This window comes from Rhincodon typus, chromosome 30, assembly GCF_021869965.1.
Source record: "Rhincodon typus isolate 14 chromosome 30, sRhiTyp1.1, whole genome shotgun sequence".
NCBI classification, from domain to species: Eukaryota; Metazoa; Chordata; class Chondrichthyes; order Orectolobiformes; family Rhincodontidae; genus Rhincodon; species Rhincodon typus.
In genome coordinates, this window is record NC_063361.1 from 31,871,995 (window position 1) to 31,892,533 (window position 20,539).

A 20,539-nucleotide genomic window follows, 5' to 3' on the forward strand; every position below is an offset into this window, starting at 1 on the left:
GGGGGGGGGGGGGAAGGGATGGAGGGGGGAGGGGGGTGTGGGGTAAGGGATAGAGGGGGGAGGGGGGTAAGGGAGAGATGGATAATGAATTGGCAGAGGGGGAAATGGGGAAGAAAGTAAGAGGGTTGGGGGCAGAAGTCGTGGGGGATGGGGAAAGTATAGAGAATGAATTAGCAGGGGGAGAAAGTGGGTGAAATGAAAGCGGTGGGGAAGTGGGGTGAGGTGGAAGGAGAGAGTGTGAATAAGGAGAGATGGAGATGGGTGGGAAGGAGTAAGAGTTGACAGGAAGAAAATTGAAGAGGACCAAAAAGGGAAGGTAGAGAATGGGGACAGGGAGAATAAGAAGATGGAAAGAGAGGAGGGGAGAGGTAGTGTTATGGGTTATCATCTAAGTGCATAATCTAGATCTCAGAGCTGTACTGAGGAAGTCTTCCATTGCCAACAGAACTGTTATTCAGTCTGAGATACCACAAGCTTTTCGGAATGGACACAAACAGGGTCTATGGAACATAGCAATTGGAGCATGGCATTCAACCCCTTGAGCCTTTTCTGTCGTTGGATCACTGGTGGTCGCTGTTGTTTACTGTTTGTGGCACTTTGGCATTTTACTGATAAAGTAAATTTATTCAATCTCGGAGCAGTTTGGAAGAATAAAATATGCTTGGCATTGATCCCTTATTTTGGGGAATAATCATTCGATATGAATGAAGAAAGTAATATTGGAGCAAAACATGGGAAGTGTTCACGTGAAAACAAACCCAGTACCTTTTTGAAAGAAAATCTAAAGTTCCATGAAACATATTGAGTTGTTCTCTCAGCTTGTAAATTGGTCTTCTGCTTTTTGTTTGTATGAAATCTTTTTGATGCATGAAAGAAAATCAAGTTAATTTCTTCTGCTTGCCACTTTCAGAATCTAAAGAAAAGTTGGCACCCGCAGACTTTAAAAAATGTTGAACGTGTGTGGAAAGCAGAACAGAAACATGAAGCAGAAAAGAAAAAGATTGAGGAGCTTCAGAAGGAGCTTCGTGAGGAGCGAGCTCGTGAGGAGATGCAGCGCTACGCAGAGGACAGCGGTGCTGTTAAGTAAGTTGGTGACATGGTTGTGAGGTTTGAGAGGTCTGCAAAATAGGGAACAGGAGGAGTTCAAAATGCAAGAGCAATATTGGGCAAGATGTTAAACTGGACCCCCATCTGCCTGCCTGGATGGATGCAAAAGATCCCTTGGAATTCCTTTGGATTGCAACGAAAATCACTGGAATGCTTCAAAATGTCTGATGGGTATGAAAAGCACTTTATAAAATGTTCTGAGGAAGGGTCACCGGACCCGAAACATTAACTCTGTTTTCTCCTTCACAGATGCTGCCAGACCTGCTGAGCTTTTCCAGCAACTTTGTTTTTGTTCCTTATAAAATGCAAGTCTGTCTTTCAACTTTGCATAAAGCTCAATATCTTAAAATAACTAACTATCCTGCATAATTTGCAACTGTAACGTGTTGAATCATAAACTCTTACAGCACAAAAGGTCATTCTGCCTGTTGTACCTGCGCTGGCTTTTTGACAGTAATATTGCTTGGTCTCACCTCCTTTTTGTCAGTGCACTAGATGTTTGTTACCCTCAAATCCGATACTTCTATTACCTATTCATGTAGAGGCTTCCAGATCCTGTGAAAAATATTCACCTCAGCTTCCCTCTGGAGCTTTTTGGTAATACTTATAAATCTGTGACTTCTGATTGTTGATCCACTTGTCAGATAGAATTGTATTTCTCTGTTAAAAACTTGTTGACCTTTTGAAACCTCTTGTATGCTATTTCCTTCCCCATCTCTGCTGTAAGGAAAACAATCCCAGCTTCTCTGATATCTCTACAAAACTGAAATTTCTAGGCCCGAAACGTCAGCCTTCCTGCTCCTGTGATGCTGCTTGGCCTGCTGTGTTCATCCAGCTGTACACGTTGTTATCTCACTTATCATTGCTGTTGTTTTGTAAACCTCATTGAAACATTTTCAATGGTCTTTATATATTTCCCAAAATTGGTGCCCAGAACTGTTGGAAAACGTCAGCTACAACCAACTAATGATTTATAAACTTCTAGCATGATCTCTTTGCATTTATATTCTGGTCCTCAATGTTGAAATCCAAATAATACAAATGCTTTTTGAACTACCTTGTCAAGTTTCCTGCTGTCTTTTAGAGTGTGCAAATGAACCACAAGGTCTCCATGATCATCTACCCCTTGCAAAATTGTGCCATTTAGAATGTATTTCCCAAAGTGTATTACTTAACAGTTCTCTGTACTGAACACTTTCTGCCATACTAAAGATGTTTTTAAAAAGAGTTCTTTTACTTTCTTTGCCTTGATTTGTTTGTAGTATGTGATACAACAACTGAAAAAAAAACATAAACTCTCACCCAACCATTTATGAAAAAATGTACTAGAATCTTGAAGTATTGACCCCTACCTGCATCAAAGTCCAAAAAAGTTAAGCCAAACCTTTATAAGTCACTGTTTAGGCATCTGGATGGCCCATTTATCTGGAGTATTGTTTGCAATGCTGGGCACTCTTGCTTTGTGACTTAGGTAAAATTGCAGGTCAGATTCATTAGAATTGGGCCAAATGCCACTGAAAAACTAGGGATTCTCCTTTGAGCAGAGAATGTTAAGAGGAGATTTGATCGAGGTATTCAATATCATAAAATGTTTTGATAGAATAAATAAGACTAAACTCTTTCCACTGTCAGAATGGTTGGTATCCAGAGTACAGTGTTTTAAATTACATTCCAAAAGGAATCACCAGATAAGGGGGAGAAAGCTGCGGGGAGGGTGATTCTTTTGACAGCCCTTTCATACAGGCATGATGAGCTGATTGGGGAAAAGAGGAATGGGAAAGGTGAAGATGGCGGTCTCATGTTCATATCATCGGAGTAGTAATTCAGAGGCCCAGGATAATGTTCTAGGGAAATGGGTTCACATTCCACCACAGCAGCTGGTATTTTTTAAATGCAAATTGTTAAATTTGTAGTATAAGACTTGTCTCAGCAATGACCATGATACTATCATTGGTTATTGTGAAGTCCTTCTGGTTCACTAATATCCTTTAAGGAAGGAAATTTACCATCCTTGCCTGGTCAGGCTTAAGTGCATATTCCGATCAACATCAGTACGGTTGACTCTTAATTGCCTTGTAAAATGGCCAAGCAAAGCACTCAGTTTAAGGGCAGTTATGGATGGGCAACAGACGCTGGGCTTGTCATGTTGCCTATGTCCCATGAAAGTGAAGTTTAGAAAACAACCTCCTTTGCAAATTCTATGACCTTTCCATTTTTGAATATTTCCGTGGTGAATTTATATATGTTGTCTGCATGGTACAGTGGAACAGTCTCTTGACTTAAAGACTCCTGCAGAAATATGGCTGCCTTCTCAATTTTCTTTGTGCTGCAAAACTGACATAGTGTTGACTTTTTTTGTCTGCAGGAAAAAGTCCGACAGGCTTGATTGGATGTATCAAGGGCCTAGCAGTATGGTGAACAAGGAGGAATACTTGCTTGGTAGACCCATTGACAAATATGCCACAGACAAGATGGTGGATGAAGAGTCTGGGCCTTCTTCTGAGACTGGGCTGTTGCCTGGCTCCATATTTACAGCAACAGGGGCTAACTCTGCATTGGATATGGCATCTAAGATACGAGAAGATCCACTCTTTATGATCAGGTGGGAGAAGTTGTTCGCTACTCAATATATGTTAACTCAGACTTAGAGATAAAATCTAAGATGTCAAGTGGTGGAACTGAAGTATACAGATTGAGATGATCTTGTCCCAAACTTACTGGACATGTTCATTCTGTGTTGTGTTAGCTAATCTCAGCTGACTGTTGCAGAACTGTAGTGGATAATATCAATATATTTTTGTGGGGTGGTGTTAGAAAAACATCCTAAAGTTCACTTCAATGCAAAAAGATTTTCTCTCTTGACAAGTCCCTATGTTGGTATTGGGAATCAGTTGGAATGCCCTTTGTAACAAAAACCTGCATGTAAAATGTGCCCAAAATATCCAAATGCACTTAGCAGGAGCCTTGCAAACAAAATTTGACATCAAACTACATAGGGATGCACAGGCAAGTGACCAAAAGTGTAGTCAAAGAGAGTTTAAGAAGCGTCTTTGAACAGGAGAGAGTTAGACAAGTGGAGAGAATTGGGGATAGAATTCCAGAGCTTTGAGTCCAGGCAGTAAGAAAGGCACAGTTGCTAATGGTGGATCAGTTCTAATCGTGGATACACAAGCTTTCAGAATTGGAGGAATGTAGAAATGTTGGCGATCATTTAGACTGGAGGGGATTCCAAAATTAGGATATATGAGCCCATGGTTTTGTTTTAGAAATAAAAATGAAATGTTTGAAACTGACCATCAAATAGCCTCCTTATGTCTATTGTTCTTAGCTATTTCATTGGGTAGGCTGCATGTCAGCTGGAGCTGTCTTTTGGAGAGTGTTGAACGTAATGGTGATAGAAAAGTCAGTAGCTTGTAGCAAGCTGCAAGGTATGAGCAGGATGCATTTTCATGGCTGTTTTGGGTTTGTATTCTCACCTAATAAAGATTTCCTTCATAGAAGGGAAGGGAACATCTGAGCTGTCAAGTCATGTCAACTATAGCAACCACTTGTAGACTCTTGTGCGCAGAGGAGGAGGAAGAGATTACCCTGTTATTTCATAAGAATGTGTAGAATCTAAGAAGAATGCAGAACACTGTAATTTCCTGGTTAATTGCTTTACCCATTTTATTTTGACTTCATTAACAGAAGCTACTTATATTATTTATTTTTAAACTGGCTCTTCCAGGAAACGTGAAGAAGAGAAGAAGAGAGAAGTTTTATCTAATCCCATGAAAATGAAGATGATCAGAGAGATAGTAAGTAGAGCTTCCTGATGTATTCAATTTACCCGTTTTTTAATCCTGCGCCCCTTCACACTTATTAGTGACCTTGCTAGTGAACATTTTAAACTAGTGTTTAATTTGATCACCTGTGTGATTCTTTCCACTGGTAAATCATAAGCATTAAGCAGGATTTATTCCTTTTGCCTCAAGCTGAGTATAACTGCAACCCAAGTATAAATAAATACCCCCTTAAATGATGAATGTGACTGAACTATCTTCTTCTACAAAAAGGAATGACCTGAAATATTGTAAATCAGAACTGTTCAAAATATTGGCCGTCCCTGAATACCTGAAAAGAAAAAAAACCTGATATCATCAAATCTTCTTTCTCTTCATACTTGTAAACCACCTGTATTCTTTGAGTTGTAATTTTAAAATTGCAGCTGGCTATTTTGAATGAATGCAAGCCTGCAGAAGTTAGGCAAGTTTGTATATAATTCTTAGCAGATTTCCAAAAAAAAAGTACTTGTATTCAGATTTAATGTCACAAAGGGTGAAAAATTAACTTTAGTTTTGTATTGAGAACAGTTCTATGAAGGTGTAGATGTCGGTGTGTTCGCTGAGCTGGGAGGTTTGATAGCAGACATTTCGTCCCCAGCACTGAGGATGTTACCTAGTAAGGGGACGAAACGTCTGCTATCAAACCTCCCAACTCGGTGAACACACCAACATCTACAACGTGCACCCAAGCTACAAATCTTCTTTCAAACCCTGAAGTTCTATGAAGTGCTGAAAGATATGACGTTTTTCTGCATCTTATTTTTACGTTTACTAGTTCCTGTCCTGATATTTTCATCCTTGGTGTCTTGAAGGTGTTGTAGTGTGATGGGTTTCCACTGCCATCTTCCCCTGCCTTGCATTTTCCACAAGTGCCATTCTTTGGATGTGGACTTAGATATGGAAAGTGGGCAGTCAGGGACTGTATCTCAGATGGAGCGGAATCTTTCTTTATCTGATACTCATCCTCTGAACTCAACCATGTGGCGATCATGAAAGGGATCGCTGCACAGACCTGTGATTGATTCTGGGATATTTCTGGTCAATGTGCTTGAGTTCATGCAAGGTTGTGTTTAGTGGTTGAGCAATTGGGATTTATTGTGTTAAATAAAATATAGTGCTTTTTATTCTTGTTTTATTTAATGCATCTGTAGCATGGGAGAAGCCATTACAGTCTGTATTCAGAATCAGGTAAAGAGTTACATTTTGGGCAAACCGTAACCAGGATTTGTTACAACCACCTAATGCTCAAACAAATCTGCAAGCCTGGACATGAACTGTTGAGATCATAGAGCACAGAAGGTGGCCCTTTGTAAAAGATCTCCAGTTAATCTACCTCCTTTGACACAATTCCATTCGTCCTATGAATATTCTGAAAAAAATCTAGTTTCTCATCAACCTGTTCAGAGATGTTACTACACACGTCTGGAGCAGGTGGGACTTGAATCTGGGTATCCTGGCTCAGAGGTAGGGATACTACCGCTGTGCCACAAAATCTCCTACGAATATTCTATCACCCTTCTTTCAAGCATTTTAACCATTATCAAAGAAATTATTATAATGTAATAAAAATATGTTTATGACATCTTTTTTAAAGCTGCAAAAGAACTTGGATAAAACGGAAAAGAAGAAAAAGGACAAGAAGAAGAAGCACAAAAAGCATCGACGATCCAGCTCCAGTGACAACGAACATCACACCAAGTAAGGGATCAATAAATAAGGACTGTCCTAGCAATGGGATAGTGGTCTTATTCTGAGCACCATACTTTAGGGAGGCCATGCTACCTTTTTAGAGGATACGAAAGTTATTAAAATGGTTCCAGGGATGATGAATAACAGTTACATGGAGAAGTTTAAGGATGTTCTTCTTCAAGCAGAGAAGTCCAACAGGAGATTATTGAATCATAAACAGCTCCGTTACAGTGTACGTGAACAGGAATTGTTTCCATTGGCTAAAGAGTTAATTAACTAGACTTGAAGTGAATGACAAAAGAGCCAGAAGCAGCAAGAGAAGAACTTTCACAGAATGAACAGTGAGGTTTTGAAATGCACGACTTGACAAGAGTGGTGAATACAGATCCAAAATTGTCATCAAAAGTTAATTAGCTGAATTAATTAAGAGGGGGAAAAAAATTACAGGTTTATGGGTAAGTGCGCAATGATCTGAGGTTGAGAAATGTGAAATTCAAGAAGTGCAAGGACCCTGTTTTACTGGGAGGCATGTGTTGAGAGCAACTTTGTATTGAATTAGTGGAAAAGAAGCTTTTTTTATTTAAAAAAATGTAAATATTTACTTTTCTTTGTTAAATGTTTTGCAGAAAGCATGAAAAGTCTATAAATTCATCGTCAACATCTGTTCCAAAGAAACGGCCTGGGTATGGCTTAAAGGTTCGTGGCTATTTCTGACTCTTTTAGTATTGTTTTTGAGTGGATTGAGACCACAAATATTTAATTGAATGATTCTCTCAATATGATATTTTGTATTATAGCTTCTAGCAGAGGTTCCTGATCACAACCAGTTCATATTTTAAGAATGGATCATTTATTAAGATTGCAGTGCTGCATCTTCTGTAGCTGTCCATACCATTAATAAATCTGTTAAGAAACATGATCAGTCATCATTCTTTCATGATTGCAGCAAATTCAGCTCACCGATTTCTTTTCTCTGGGACACGGGCATCAATAGCAAGGCCAACATTTGCTGCCTATCCTTAACTTCACTTGAAGTGAAGGCCGGCAAGACAGTCAGAGGCACTTAAATTATTGCCGAGGATCTGGACTCTCACACAGGCCGGATGAGGTAAGAATGGCAGATTTCCTTCCCCAAAGAGCATTTGTGAACCAGATGGTTTTTACAACAATCGATAATAGTTTCATAGTCCCTGTTACTGAGACATGCTTTATAATCCAGATTAGTCAATTGAATTTAAATTCCACGAGCTGTCCTCCGAGTGTTAGACTAGACTTGTTGATGACTAATCCAGTGACATTGGAACTGCACAACCATCTTTCCATAACAGATCAAATCTCCTCCAGAAAACAACCAATTCAAGTGCCACAATCATTTCATTACCTTACTCTTTTAATGTGATTCCATTAACCACTTTACTTTCTGCCTAGCTGGCACAACTCTTATTTAGACTGAACAGGCCCCTAATGATTTTTAAATCTCCTGCTCAACAGCCCTGTATAATTAAACTGCTGTAGGAGTAAGCATTAAAAAAAAATCACCCTGCAATCTTCACTCTGGAATCGAGATCTGGTGCACCATTTGGGGACGTCACAACACTTGCAGTTGTTGATTTTATCAACCAATCGAAAGGAAGCCATTCAGCCCATCGTCAATGTCAGCTTTCTTGAGGAGCTGTTAGAGCCACTGTCTTGATTTTTCCGGATGTCCCTGCAAATCTATTTTGTATTTATCCCTTTTTGAAAGCATCTATTAAATCTATCCACTGTTATTAGCCAGTGCATTATAAATCCTAACCATTCATAAAGGGAAAAAGTCTTTTGATAAATTTATATAAATGATATGGATGTGAACTAGGAGGTGTGGTTATTAAGTTTGCAGATGACACCAACATTGGAGGTGTAGTGGACAGCAAAGATGGTTACCTCACAATACAACGGGACATTGGTCAGAGGGGTCAATGCGCCGAGGAGTGGCAGATGGAGTTTAATTTAAATAAATGTGAGGTACTGCATTTTGGAAAGGCAATTCAGGGCGGGATTTATACACTTAATGGTAAGGTCCTGGGGAGTGTTGCTGAGCAGAGAGACCTTGGAGTGCAGGTTCATAGTCCCTTAAAAGTAGAGTCACCGGTCGATAGCATAGTGAAGAAGGCGTTTGGTATGCTTGCCTTTATTGGTCAGTGCATTGAGTATAGGAGTTGGGAGGACATGTCACAGCTGTACAGGACATTGATTAGGCCACTATTGATTAGACCATTAGAATACTGTGTGTAATTCTTGTTTCCCTGCTTTAGGAAGGATGTTGTGAAACTTGAAAGTGTTCAGAAAATATTTACAAGGATGTTGCTAGGGTGGGAGGGTTTGAACTATAGGGAGAGGCTGAATAGGCTGGGGCTATTTTCCGTGGAACGTCAGAGACTGACAGGTGACCTTATATAGATTTATAAAATGAGAGGCATGGAAAGGGTAAATAGACAAAGTCCTTTCCCTGGGGTGGAAGAGTCCAAAACTAGAGGGCATAGATTTGGGGTGAGAGGGGAAAGATTTGAAAGGGACGTAACGGGCAACATTTTCACACAGAGGGTGGTACATGCATGGAATGTGCTGCCAGAGGAAGTGGTGGAGGCTGGTACAATTACAATATTTAAAAGGCATCTGGATGGCTATATGAATCGAAAGGGTTTAGAGGGATATGGGCCAACTGCTGGCAAATGGGACTAGATTTATTTAGGATATCTGGTCGGCATGGACAAGTTGGACCAAAGGGTCTGTTTCCGTGCTGTACATCTCTATGACACCATATTGTCTCTGATTCTTTGTCTAATGACCTTGTAGTTAACCCTTCAGCCATTGCCAGTAACTATCAAAACTTTTCATGATTTTAAACACAGAATTACTTCTCTTACTATTGGTTATATTTTCTTGGCATGTTTTAGAGGACCATGTGATGGAAAGCACTAACCTTTCACTTACAAGACACCATCTTCAATCTTGTCTTAACCTAGTGGACACATTCAGGAACATGCTATTTTTCATTTTACTAATTTTTGGTGCTGAGATTATTTCTTCACCCCTTCAGTCATCCTTTTTGCCATGCAGGTGAAAGATTCTCACAGCATTGTCCAACAACAACATTCCCCATCTTCTGACCCAGCTAAAGTATCTCACAAGACCAGACCCAGGTCACGGTCTGGGAGCCGCTCCAGGACAGTGATACATCAATCTCGTAAGGATGTCAAACGTGAAGATTCACGTCATAGAAGATCCAGATCAAAATCTCAGTCACCACCTAGACACTCGAAAGTGCATCCACGGTGAGGGGATTCTTTTATTCAATTAATTTTGTTTTCAATTATTTTACTTTCATTTTCCCTCTTCCTTTCCAGGATTCATCCTGCAGTTTTGTGGCTAGATTGCCTTTAAATGTCATTCTGTCAAGTTTAAATCTGAACAGGGAGTGTTGGCAGGCTATTAAACTGTAAAAGACATAAGGGTGCAGCCTGAAGCCCATAAGTGCACAGTTTCCAACACTAGCTGATAATCAAGACGCAATTTCCTATCCAGCCAGGCTGTTAAGGTGACTTGTGATACTCCTGACATTACCAATACAAAAACAACACCGATCAGAAATACAGACTGGTATATTCTGCCTTTATGAAAGAAAGTAAGACTGACTTGTCTTTTACACAGCATCTTTCACAAGCTCAGGATGTCGTTAGATACTTTACAGCAAACTTAGTCACTATTTTAATGTAGGAAAAGCCATAGCTTTTCACATGCAGCAAGACCCTATGAATATGAATGTGAATAATGACCAGATAATCATGTTTGCTGTTAGTTGAAGAATAAGTATTGGTTAGAGGAGATCCCCTGCACTTGCATGCGATCTCTTGCATTCAGTTAGGTCCAGTGTATGAATGTGAATGTGTAAAAAGATGGCATGGTAAGTAATGCAAGATCATATGATTACAAACAGCATTGAGCAGCATTACATGGTTAGTACTCACCATGTTTAAATAAAATGTAAAGTTGCTGACTATCAAGCCTCCTGCAATCTTAATCAACCTCACTCTTTGACACAACTAGACTAGAATAGCAGACCTAGGGGTGGGGGAATTTGATTTAAAGTCTCATCTGAAAGAAGGCACCTTTAACTGCATCACTCCTTCAGGCTTGCACAGGGGCATTGGTATAGGTTTTGTGTTTAAGTTTCTGGTCTGTAACAAACCGTCAATCTTCTGCTTGAGAGGTGAGTATGCACTGCCTGCTCATTCACTGCTAACACTGTACACCATACCCTGCAAGAGAGATTTATTGGAGGACCAGTAGAGGCCATTTCTAATGAGGTTTTGTTTTTGAAGGTATGATGACAAAATTGGAAATGTCAAAGCTCGAAAGTCATCCCTATCAAGAGCAGGATACCACAGGAGGCCTTATTCTGATCAGTCAAGGTATTGAAATGGGAGTTTTGTAAAGTTGGGTAGGGAGGTTTAATTTAAAATAATCTCTCAAGATTCATAAATAAGAGGATGTTGATCATTAACTGAGACAAAGGAGTAAAAAGTATAAATTAACATTTAATTGATCTTGTAAATGTGCCTCAAAGTAAGAGAAAAAAAATCTAAAGTTGATTGAGGTAAGCAAGGAGCAAATACAAGACTGTGGGCAGCAACAGTTGTAGTGGATACAGATTAACACAAGCCCTCAGCAGCATTCAGCGTACATGGGAGCAGCATTTGAATTCGCCCTGAAATCTTCCCTGAATGTCCTGGAAAATCAATTACAGAGTTGACCAATGATGGAAAGTTGTCTCTGTAAGTGGAATGGAAAGAATCCCTGAGGAGCTGCTCCTCCAAACATAGGCTAATTCTTTTCTGTGCTTTCATAATAAACTTATCAGCATTAAACTCAATTAGAGAAGCAGCTATTAGGGTAAGAAAGGAAAGTGAGTGAGCGAGTGGGTCACTGGGTTGCTGAGGCTGGAATGTACTGACTGCTGAAGCAGGGTCTTTGACTGTGAAATGTTTTGCTGGAGATACCAAGGTGAAAAGCCATCTGTGGGAATCTTTGTCTTCTTTGGTGGGGTTGGGGAGAGCAAGAGGCTACAAGGGGAGTGAGGGGAAGAAAGAGGCTGTGATGGGGCGTGAGAAAGCAACACTGCAAAGGGCTGGGGAGGCAAGGTGAGGTTTCAATGGGATGTGGTGAGTAGGGGAAGCTGCAAGGGAGAGATGGGAGAATGAAGGAAGCTATAAGTGTCAGGGAGAGATATAGGCTACAAATGAGAGAGAAGAGTTTTAAACCTGTCAACAAAGGAATATTCAGCTAACTAGGAGCCAGAAAAATCTGATATTGTTGGGATAATGAATTCCTTGGAAATGAATGTGAAATTTCTAGCCGAGAGCTGCAACAGTCAGGAGCTACTGTGTGAGAAAAAATGTTGTGGATGCTATTATAATTGATGATGTATCAATTGCTAAATTTAAATTTGAAATTGAAATTTAATGACTCAGATTTGAGATTCAGTAAAAGGGTATTAAAATCTGTTTAAAATCTTCCAGCTTCACATATACGTAATGAAAATGCATTAGTTGTTACCAGTCTGGAGGCTGTGTTTATGGTGATGGCTTTTTGTGTTTAGAAGTGGGAGTCAGTTATTTTGGGGGAAAAAAACTTTTGCTAATTATGCTTGTTTTATGCCAATTTGTGCCTGGCCCTACAAAGTACATATACGAAACAAATTAGTTTTCTATTTGTTTCTCTTCTTAATTCATTTTTTATATTTTTCAAATGTTCTGTACACAAGTGTATATTCTTTTTCTTAATATCTGTTTTGGGTGAAAACTCTGAGAAATCTTTAAAATAATTTAGAATTTTAGCCTTGCTGAAAACTTCATGAGGGATAAAAAAGCATTCAAAATTTTCAACGAAGTTCTTTTTCTGTTGAGAGAGAGGTAAATATAATATTAACATAAGATTAGAACAATTAATATTTAAAATTGTTAATTTTTCGAAGAGATTTTATCCTACTTCATGCTAATTGTTATTTTTGCTAAAATGTTTTAAAGCAGTTGCTGTCAAAATGCTCGTATCGTAAATTAGTGAGGGAGGAGTTTGTACTTTTATTAGACGCTAACTGCTAGCAAGTGTCCCATTCTCATTCAGCTAGTTAAATCCCCAATGTAATCAGCCCTGTTTACCTGGAACTGTAGGCCTGAAAAATCAATTGGTAAGTTAAAACCAGCATCTGCTCCTAAAGCAAGTGCAATTTGACATCTATAAACTGCTATGATCTCCGTTTAGTAACACATCTTAAAACTGGTAATTTTGTTAATGCAGCACTGCCTCAGATCTGCATTGAGGTGTCAGACAAGGTCATGTGCCCAATGTAGAAACATTTTGAAAGCCTTGAAATTGTGGAGAACTGATGTAGGTAAAAATGGAAAAGAAAGTACTGGGGACACATCACGTTAATCACCATCTGAAACAATGTTTCACCTATGATCTTTCATTAAAACTTTCAGGATGTTAATTCATTGTTCTTTTCCAGTTAACTGATGTGCTGAGCATCTGCAGAAGTTTCAGTTTTCACTTTAGATTCCCACTTTTTTTCTCTCCATCTGCGTCTGTTCTACTTGTGAAGTTAGCATTGTAGTGGCTGAAAGATGTTATACTGTAATCTAATTGCCCTGATCTGATTCTTTGCTGTCTTTGCAACAGGACAGTGGCTGAGTTTACTTTCATGGTCTGTTTCTGGCTCAGCATTTTTACTTGGTAAAATATACTAACAGGTGTCTTTCTCTCAAAGGAATTTTTTTTGTGCTCAGCTCACTATTTTTGCTAACATTAGAAAAGCTAAATCAATATCTGTTGATGAGAAATCAAAGTAAGTCACTAACAGATGATAGAAATCTGTAGTTCTGGCTGAGGTAGGCTTGCTTTAGACCAGAGGGGGAAATACAGGACAGGACGGGTATGTAGCAACTTTGTATCTGTCTATTACACCCCACCCAGTCTGTAGTGTGGTACCCCAGTGCTATGATTTGATTATACTTTGATTTTACAGGAAACTTTCAGCCGAGGAACTGGAACGTAGGCGTCAGGAAATGATGGAGGATGCAAAATGGAATGACAAAGCTCGCCAATGTAACATTAGACGGTACAAAGAGGATGATGAAATGGAGCAGGAACTGGAGAGAAAGGATACTAGGGACGGAAAGTTTCTCCAGTAAGTAATAAATGGGTTTGTGATCTGTTAGTTATGTTGTACCAGTAAGTAATATCAGTTGAGAAATGCAAGTCCCTTTAAAAGAACAATTTCAGAGTTGATTGAGAGCAGAATACACGTCTGGAGCAGTGGGTCATGACATCACTGAACAAGTTGGTTAGAAAATAAAGAACTGCATTCTTGCATCCAGAAACTCTGAGCCAGAAAGCCTAGTTTAGCCCTGGATTAATTCTAATCCAGAGGTGAGTAATAATTGTCTGAGCAGGCTGTTATAAAATAAAGAAAAGGCGCTAAGTTGTTAAGTAGGTGACTTGGTGGTGGTGGTTCATTTTTTTTAAAAAGAGCTGTGTTCTTGGTGTCTTGTGGCACAGTAATAGTATCCCTGCCTCTAGGCCAGAAGGTCCCAGTTCAAGTCTTACCTGCTTCAGATGTGTCACACCATGTCTGAATAGGTTTATTTTCCAAAATTAAAGCTCGGTTGTTCCCCAGTGGGGATTTGCCTCTGAATACAATCCAAAAAGAAACAGTGGATACTCTTACATCGCAACAGGAGTAAGCCATTCAGCCTGTTGAGCCTGCTGCGCCATTCTATACAACCATAGCTGATTGAACACATTGGCATTTGTTCTGAGCTATATAATAATAAAAATGTTTCAGCTCTCTGAAAGTGTTTTGTTGCCTAATTCAACATGTGGATGTTGATTAATAAGCAGAGTGATTTTTGTCAACCTCTTGATTTGTACATTTTACTTATTATTTCCCTTTATTCTTTCAAGGGATGTGGGTATTGCTGGCAACCCAGCATTTGTTGCGATCTCTAACTAAATGGGTTGTTAGCCTATTTTAGAGGGGAGTTAAAAGTCAATTATACTGCTGTTAGTCTGGAGTCCCATGTAGGCCAGGTCAGCTAAGGATGGCAGATTTCCTTCCATAAAGGGCATTAGTGAGCCGGATAGATTTTTATGGCAATCCGTAATAGTTTCGTGGCAGCATTACTGGTACTGGATTTATATTCCAGATTTATTAATTAAATTTAAATTCCACCAGCTGCTATGATGGGATTTGAATCCAAGTCTACAGCACATTAGCCTGGAGCCATGGATTACTAGGTAGCTTACACTACCATGTCCCTTGAGGTTATGAGATGGCATTTACTTTTGATATGTTCTTGCATTTTTTTTGGCCATCATTTCAAAGTTTACCCTCCTATTCTGATGTCATGTTTAGATATGGCTCTGAATGCCAGCTGGCCATCCTCCAAGACACACAAGGAACGTTGGCAGCTTCCTTGATGTGAGTTTGATTTAAGCTTTGCCCAGTTGTCGTCTACACACTTTCCAGCAGAGATCAGTAGTAACCGATCAGGAAGGCACAGCAATGAAAAGGGACTATGCTTAAAGCACTCAGCAGATCAGGCAGCAAGAGAGAAACAGTGTGTGTTTCAGCTTGACAATCTCACATCAAAAATAGAAGCAGTAGCAAGATTCAAGTTTTTAAACAAGTACAGAGCCAGGGATTGAAGGGTGGGTTCAGAAAGATTGAAAGAGGAGGTCTTACAAGGTGGCGGGGGTTAAATCCCGGTGGAATGATGGTACTAAACAAAGGATAACAAACGAGTCAGAGGAGATGTAAATGGGATCAGCAGAACCATAACCAGTAGTTTGACCTAAAATTAGTCAAGGCAACATTACAGCCTTTCAGCCTCAAAGTACCTCGTGGGGAGAGCAGCTTTCTCGACTCCCAGTTATGGATATCCTTTCCTGCCTCTTTCTTCCTTCTAATCTGCTCCTTATGTATCTCATTGTCAGATTTAGCCTCAACACTTCTGTAATGCACCTTTTGAATGTTTTATTCTTTTATAATCCCATACTTTATCTGAAAAGCAGTTTATAAATTCTAGTTGACGCAATCCATGCCTCAGGAAATGAGGCTAATTACAGTTCTGCATTCTCAACTTAAACGAAATAAAATCTGCAACTCTTGTGAGGATCTTTCCCATCTGGGTAGTGCATTTATGAGATGAGACATAGATCATTTCTTCGGAACAGTGAAATTTCACGAAGTGATAAAAAATGGCTTGTCTTAAAAGGTGGCCTTTGCTTCTCAGAATTAGCGTTTCCATACATGCTTGGGGAGGCAATGGCCTAGTGCTATTATCGCTGGACTATTAATCCGGAGACCCAGATGGTATTCTGGGGACCTGGGTTCGAATCCCACTACGGCAGATGGTGGAATTTGATTTCAATAAAAATATCTGGAATTATGAATCTAATCGGTTGTTCCCCAGTGGGGATTTGCCTCTGAATACAATCCAAAAAGAAACAGTGGATACTCATTGATTGTTGGAAAAACCCATCTGGTTCACTAATGTCCTTTAGTTACATGCCCTACATGTGACTCTATACCCACAGCAATGTGGTTGACTCTCAACTGCCTCTGCGTAATTAGGGATGGGCAATAAATGCTGCCTGTGAAGCCCTCTTCCTGTGAATGAATAAAGAAACATGTCCATTTGTGATTTATAGAGATTCAAAGTTGTATGTAGATACCATTTATAACTTTATACAGGATCCATGCTTATCAATTTTAAATAGGAATTTGACTTCTTTTCCTGTGAATTCACAAATAGTTTGTGTTTAATGTGGAGTCATCTCCTTTACTCACTGGTCGAGTCCTTTGAACAGAAAGGAACAGATTGTTTTGTGTACTTTGCTGTTTCTTTCTCCAATGCAGCTTCAGTTTTTAGTTACATCTATAACACCTTACTGCCCAACTTTTTAATCACTTATGTCAACATTTTGTCATTCTAATTTCTTCTGTGTAAATTCATAATTGAAACCATTTGATGTGAATTTGTCACACTTCTGTCTGTAGTGTTGTAGAATTGGTTTTGTGTTTCCAAGCTCCTCACTGGTCATAGAGTTATACAGCATAGAAACAAGACTGTTCGGTCCAACTTGTCTGTGCTGACTAAGCATCCCAATCTGACCTAGTTCCATTTGCCAGCACTTGGCCCATATCCCTGTAAACCTTTCCTATTCATGTACCCATCCAGATGCCTTTTAAATGTTGTAATTGTATCCACCTCCACCACTTCCTTTGGCAGCTCGTTCCATAAATGCATCACCTTCTGCTTGGAAAAGTTACCCTCAGGTCATTTTAAAACCTTTCCCCTTTACCTTAAACCTATGCCCTCTAGTTTTGGACTCCCCCACCCTAGGAAAATGATCTTGGCTATTCATTGTATCCATGCCGCTCATGATTTCATAAACCTCTATAAGGTCACCCTACTGAAGAGAATTTCCAATGCTCCAGCCTCTGTTGGTCTAAATTTCTGATTAATCAACTGTAAAACCGCAACTATATGAAAACAAAAACAGTCTACATTTTTTAAAATGGCGATTTAACATATCTGCATATTTAGTCTAGCTCTTTGCTTTCCTCAAAACCTGCTTGTGTTACCCCAAAACTACATATGGTCTTTACTTCCTACATTCCACATGAGAATTTGACTAATTCTTATCTGAACAAAATACTATATCATCTGCTGATTATGTAATACACTGCTCCAGAACAGCAATGTATTCTACACTGATGTTGGGATTTTGTGGTTCTGATGGACCAGTGTCACATGTCTTCCCAGAGACCAATTAAAGAACCTGAATTACCCTAGGAACAGGTTTCAGAAATGCTGTGAGGTTGGAGGGTAACCTTTTCAACTTAGCAAAAACCTGGGATTCTTCGGTGGAATCTTAAAGAACGTCTTCAAATCATCTAAGTCCACAACAGCATTTTATTCCTTTGTGTGAACGTTTGTACAATGGTGTATTCCCTTGCAATTATCCTTTCTCAAAATTGTAGTGACTTCATAGATTTGCTTGAGATTTTTTAAAAACTCCCATGTTTTTTAAAAGCTGTTTATTTCATCTGAAAAGATATTTGTGAATTTAGACTTCATTTTAAATGTTTTTTTTCCCCCTCTTGCAGCAAAATTAAACTACAAAGCACTGCAACGTCATCATTAGAAGATCGTGTGAAACGCAATATTCATTCCATTCAACGAACACCCGCTGCCCTGGAGAAGAACTTCATGAGGAAGTGAACTGGGCCATAAAATATGAAAAAGAGCTGAAATCCTGTAGAAGGGAACAGTGTTTGAACTATGATAGTGGCCAATTTTGCCTTTCCTTGTACAAATACTTAACTGAACAGAAACTGCTATAAATCATCAATACTCAGGGAAATGGATTTGAATGCACAGAAAACACCTTCTTAAGATTAGTTTGTCCTCTCTCAAATTCCCTACATGCGATCAATCAGGACTAAAATCATTTAGTCCCACTGATGCACAAATGGCTAAGATAAGTAAAATCACCCTACTTATGCCTAAGAAATTGTCACAGCCAAACTTCCAAGACTGACTATAAAATCTCCTGTAGATTGAGCAGGCTGAGGGACAGTTGTTGGTGTTTAGACAATAGGTTTGTTCCATTAAAATCACCACACTCAAACTGCTGGGAAATCCAAGGGAATTGTGACTGCTTGTAATTTTTCAGTCTGAAACTTACACCTGTAAGAAGATATGACACTTGAGGTATCACATGCTAAGAAAAAAGGAACATACTGCAGATGCTGGAAATCTGACATAAAAACAGAGTGGTGGCAGCACCTGTGGAGAGAAAGAGAGTTAACTTGAACATAACTTTGTTTCTGTCTCCACAGAAGCTGCCAGACCTGCTGAGTTTCTCCAGCACTTTGTTTATATTACATGCTTGACCCGAAGTGTTTACACACAGATCAGCGAGTTCCTGTTACATGATCCATTTTTGTGTGTATATAACAAGATGATGGAATTTGGAGAGAGATTCCTGAAATACTCAGGTTCTAGTCAGCTTCTTTGGGTAACGACATTGTGACAGTTGACATTAAAAAAAATTATATCAGACATGTTAACAGCAAACTTGATTATAGAAAATGTTGATAAAGTGTTAGAAAACATCATGGTGATAAGAAATAAGATTTAGGGATAGGACTTGTGTTCTGTGCAGAATGACTAACAGGTGTACATGGTGATTTTTCTTGAAGATATTACTTTTCTTTCCCCCAATCCTCAGTGCATAAACTTTGTGTCTGATCTTTCTTTCTTTGGATTTGCTTCTTGGAATTCCTCAACCCCAGTCGGGACAGGTGAGCTTGAGGAGGTGCAAGTCAAACTGCCATCATGCCAATTCCTCTGAGAGTTTAAGATCTTCACTTGCTGTGTGCATTCAGATTGGTGAAGATATGAATAGGAGCTGGGGCAGAACCTGCCTAGGATTATAAGTATTGAACCATCATAGGACACACCCAGTGCTCTCTTTACACAGGTTGAAATATGTTGTCCAATAACCACTACACCAAGTGGTGTTCGTATGCGCTCCGCCAGTAGGGCAGTGAAGAAGGCTGAATTTTACTGAAAATGGACACAGGCTTCTGCTGCATCCACATGGATCTAGTGTAAATAGTTATAAACAATATTTGATTACCTGAAGCGTATATTGTCAGTATGACACCTTTCATCGGTTTGCACAAATTAAATCTGTAAATAACCAAATGTGGCTGATGACTTTAGATATTTTTTATTAAGGTTTGTGAATAAGAGTAAAAACTGAAATTTTATTGGCAAGGAAGTTTCTAATTTCATGGTAATTTTGTACTTTTCAAAAGCTAGTAAACCCATTTTCAAACTGGCGTCAATGTTTTTAATATTACTTCATCACTTACAAAATGTACAAAATCCAGAATGACAGTTTGGTATTATTGTTTAGGTACTTTCTATTGGTAGTATTCCCTGCTTATGGATCGAAAATGTCACTGGAGTGTACATTTGTAATTGTCAAGCAGTTGCATATCCCCTTTATAAAAACCAAAAGAACTGCGGATATTGTAAATCAGGAACAAAAACAGAAGTTGCTGGAAAAGCTCAGCAAGTCTGGCAGCATCTGTGAAGAAAAAAATCAGAGTTAACATTTCGGGTCCAGTGACTGGGGAAGGGTCACCGGACCTGAAATGTTAATTCTGATTTTTTTCTTCACAGATGCTGCTAGACCTGCTGAGCTTTTCCAGCAACTTCTGTTTTCATGCATATCCCCTTGACCTGTTTTACCCATCCTGTAGAATCTATCTAACCTACGATGTAACAGGTTCCACAGCACCTTTTACCTATGTCAGGGGATAGTGTTCTGAGCCTGCTTTGTGACCTGAACTGGTTTAGAATCATACAGCTGAGAAGGAGGCTATTCGATCATGAAAGAGCTAACCAATCAGTGCCGCACCTTTGGCCTCCCCCTGTAATCCTCTTAAATATTTTCCCTTCAAATAGCTATGCAACTTCTTTCTGAAGTTTCTATTGAATCTGCTTTCATCATTTTCTCAGTCCATTCCAAATAAAATTTGCAGTGTTTAAAAATAAATTCCCACCTTCCCCCATTCTCTTTTGCTGTATACCTTAAATTTATGATCTCTGGTTACTGACTATCTTGTAAGTGCAAATAGTTTCTCCTCATTTATTCTGTTCAAAACACCTCAGAATTTTGAACCTCTATTAAATCTCTTTCAACATGCTATTTTTTTGACATCTACAAACTTGAGTACAATACGTTCACTTCCTTACTCCAAGTCATTAATATATATTGTAAACAGTTGTGATCCCAGC

At 39.2% G+C, this 20,539-nt stretch overlaps 1 protein-coding gene across 2 annotated transcripts in view; it reads left to right on the forward strand.

Moving 5' to 3' along the window:
• cwc25 (CWC25 spliceosome associated protein homolog) overlaps positions 1-19,575 on the forward strand; it is a 20,258-nt gene extending 683 nt beyond the window's left edge. Inside the window, exons 2-10 of one of the 2 annotated variants that reach the window (XM_020532458.2) lie at positions 911-1,083; positions 3,473-3,709; positions 4,835-4,904; positions 6,526-6,629; positions 7,247-7,316; positions 9,720-9,934; positions 10,982-11,071; positions 13,684-13,845; positions 17,833-19,575. In XM_020532458.2, coding sequence (XP_020388047.2) covers positions 911-1,083; positions 3,473-3,709; positions 4,835-4,904; positions 6,526-6,629; positions 7,247-7,316; positions 9,720-9,934; positions 10,982-11,071; positions 13,684-13,845; positions 17,833-17,947 — 1,236 coding nt within the window. In that variant the 3' untranslated portion in view covers positions 17,948-19,575. The remainder of the gene's footprint in view (positions 1-910; positions 1,084-3,472; positions 3,710-4,834; positions 4,905-6,525; positions 6,630-7,246; positions 7,317-9,719; positions 9,935-10,981; positions 11,072-13,683; positions 13,846-17,832) is intronic. The other variant, XM_048614657.1, reaches the window with a different exon arrangement.
• Positions 19,576-20,539: the final 964 nt, after the last annotated feature.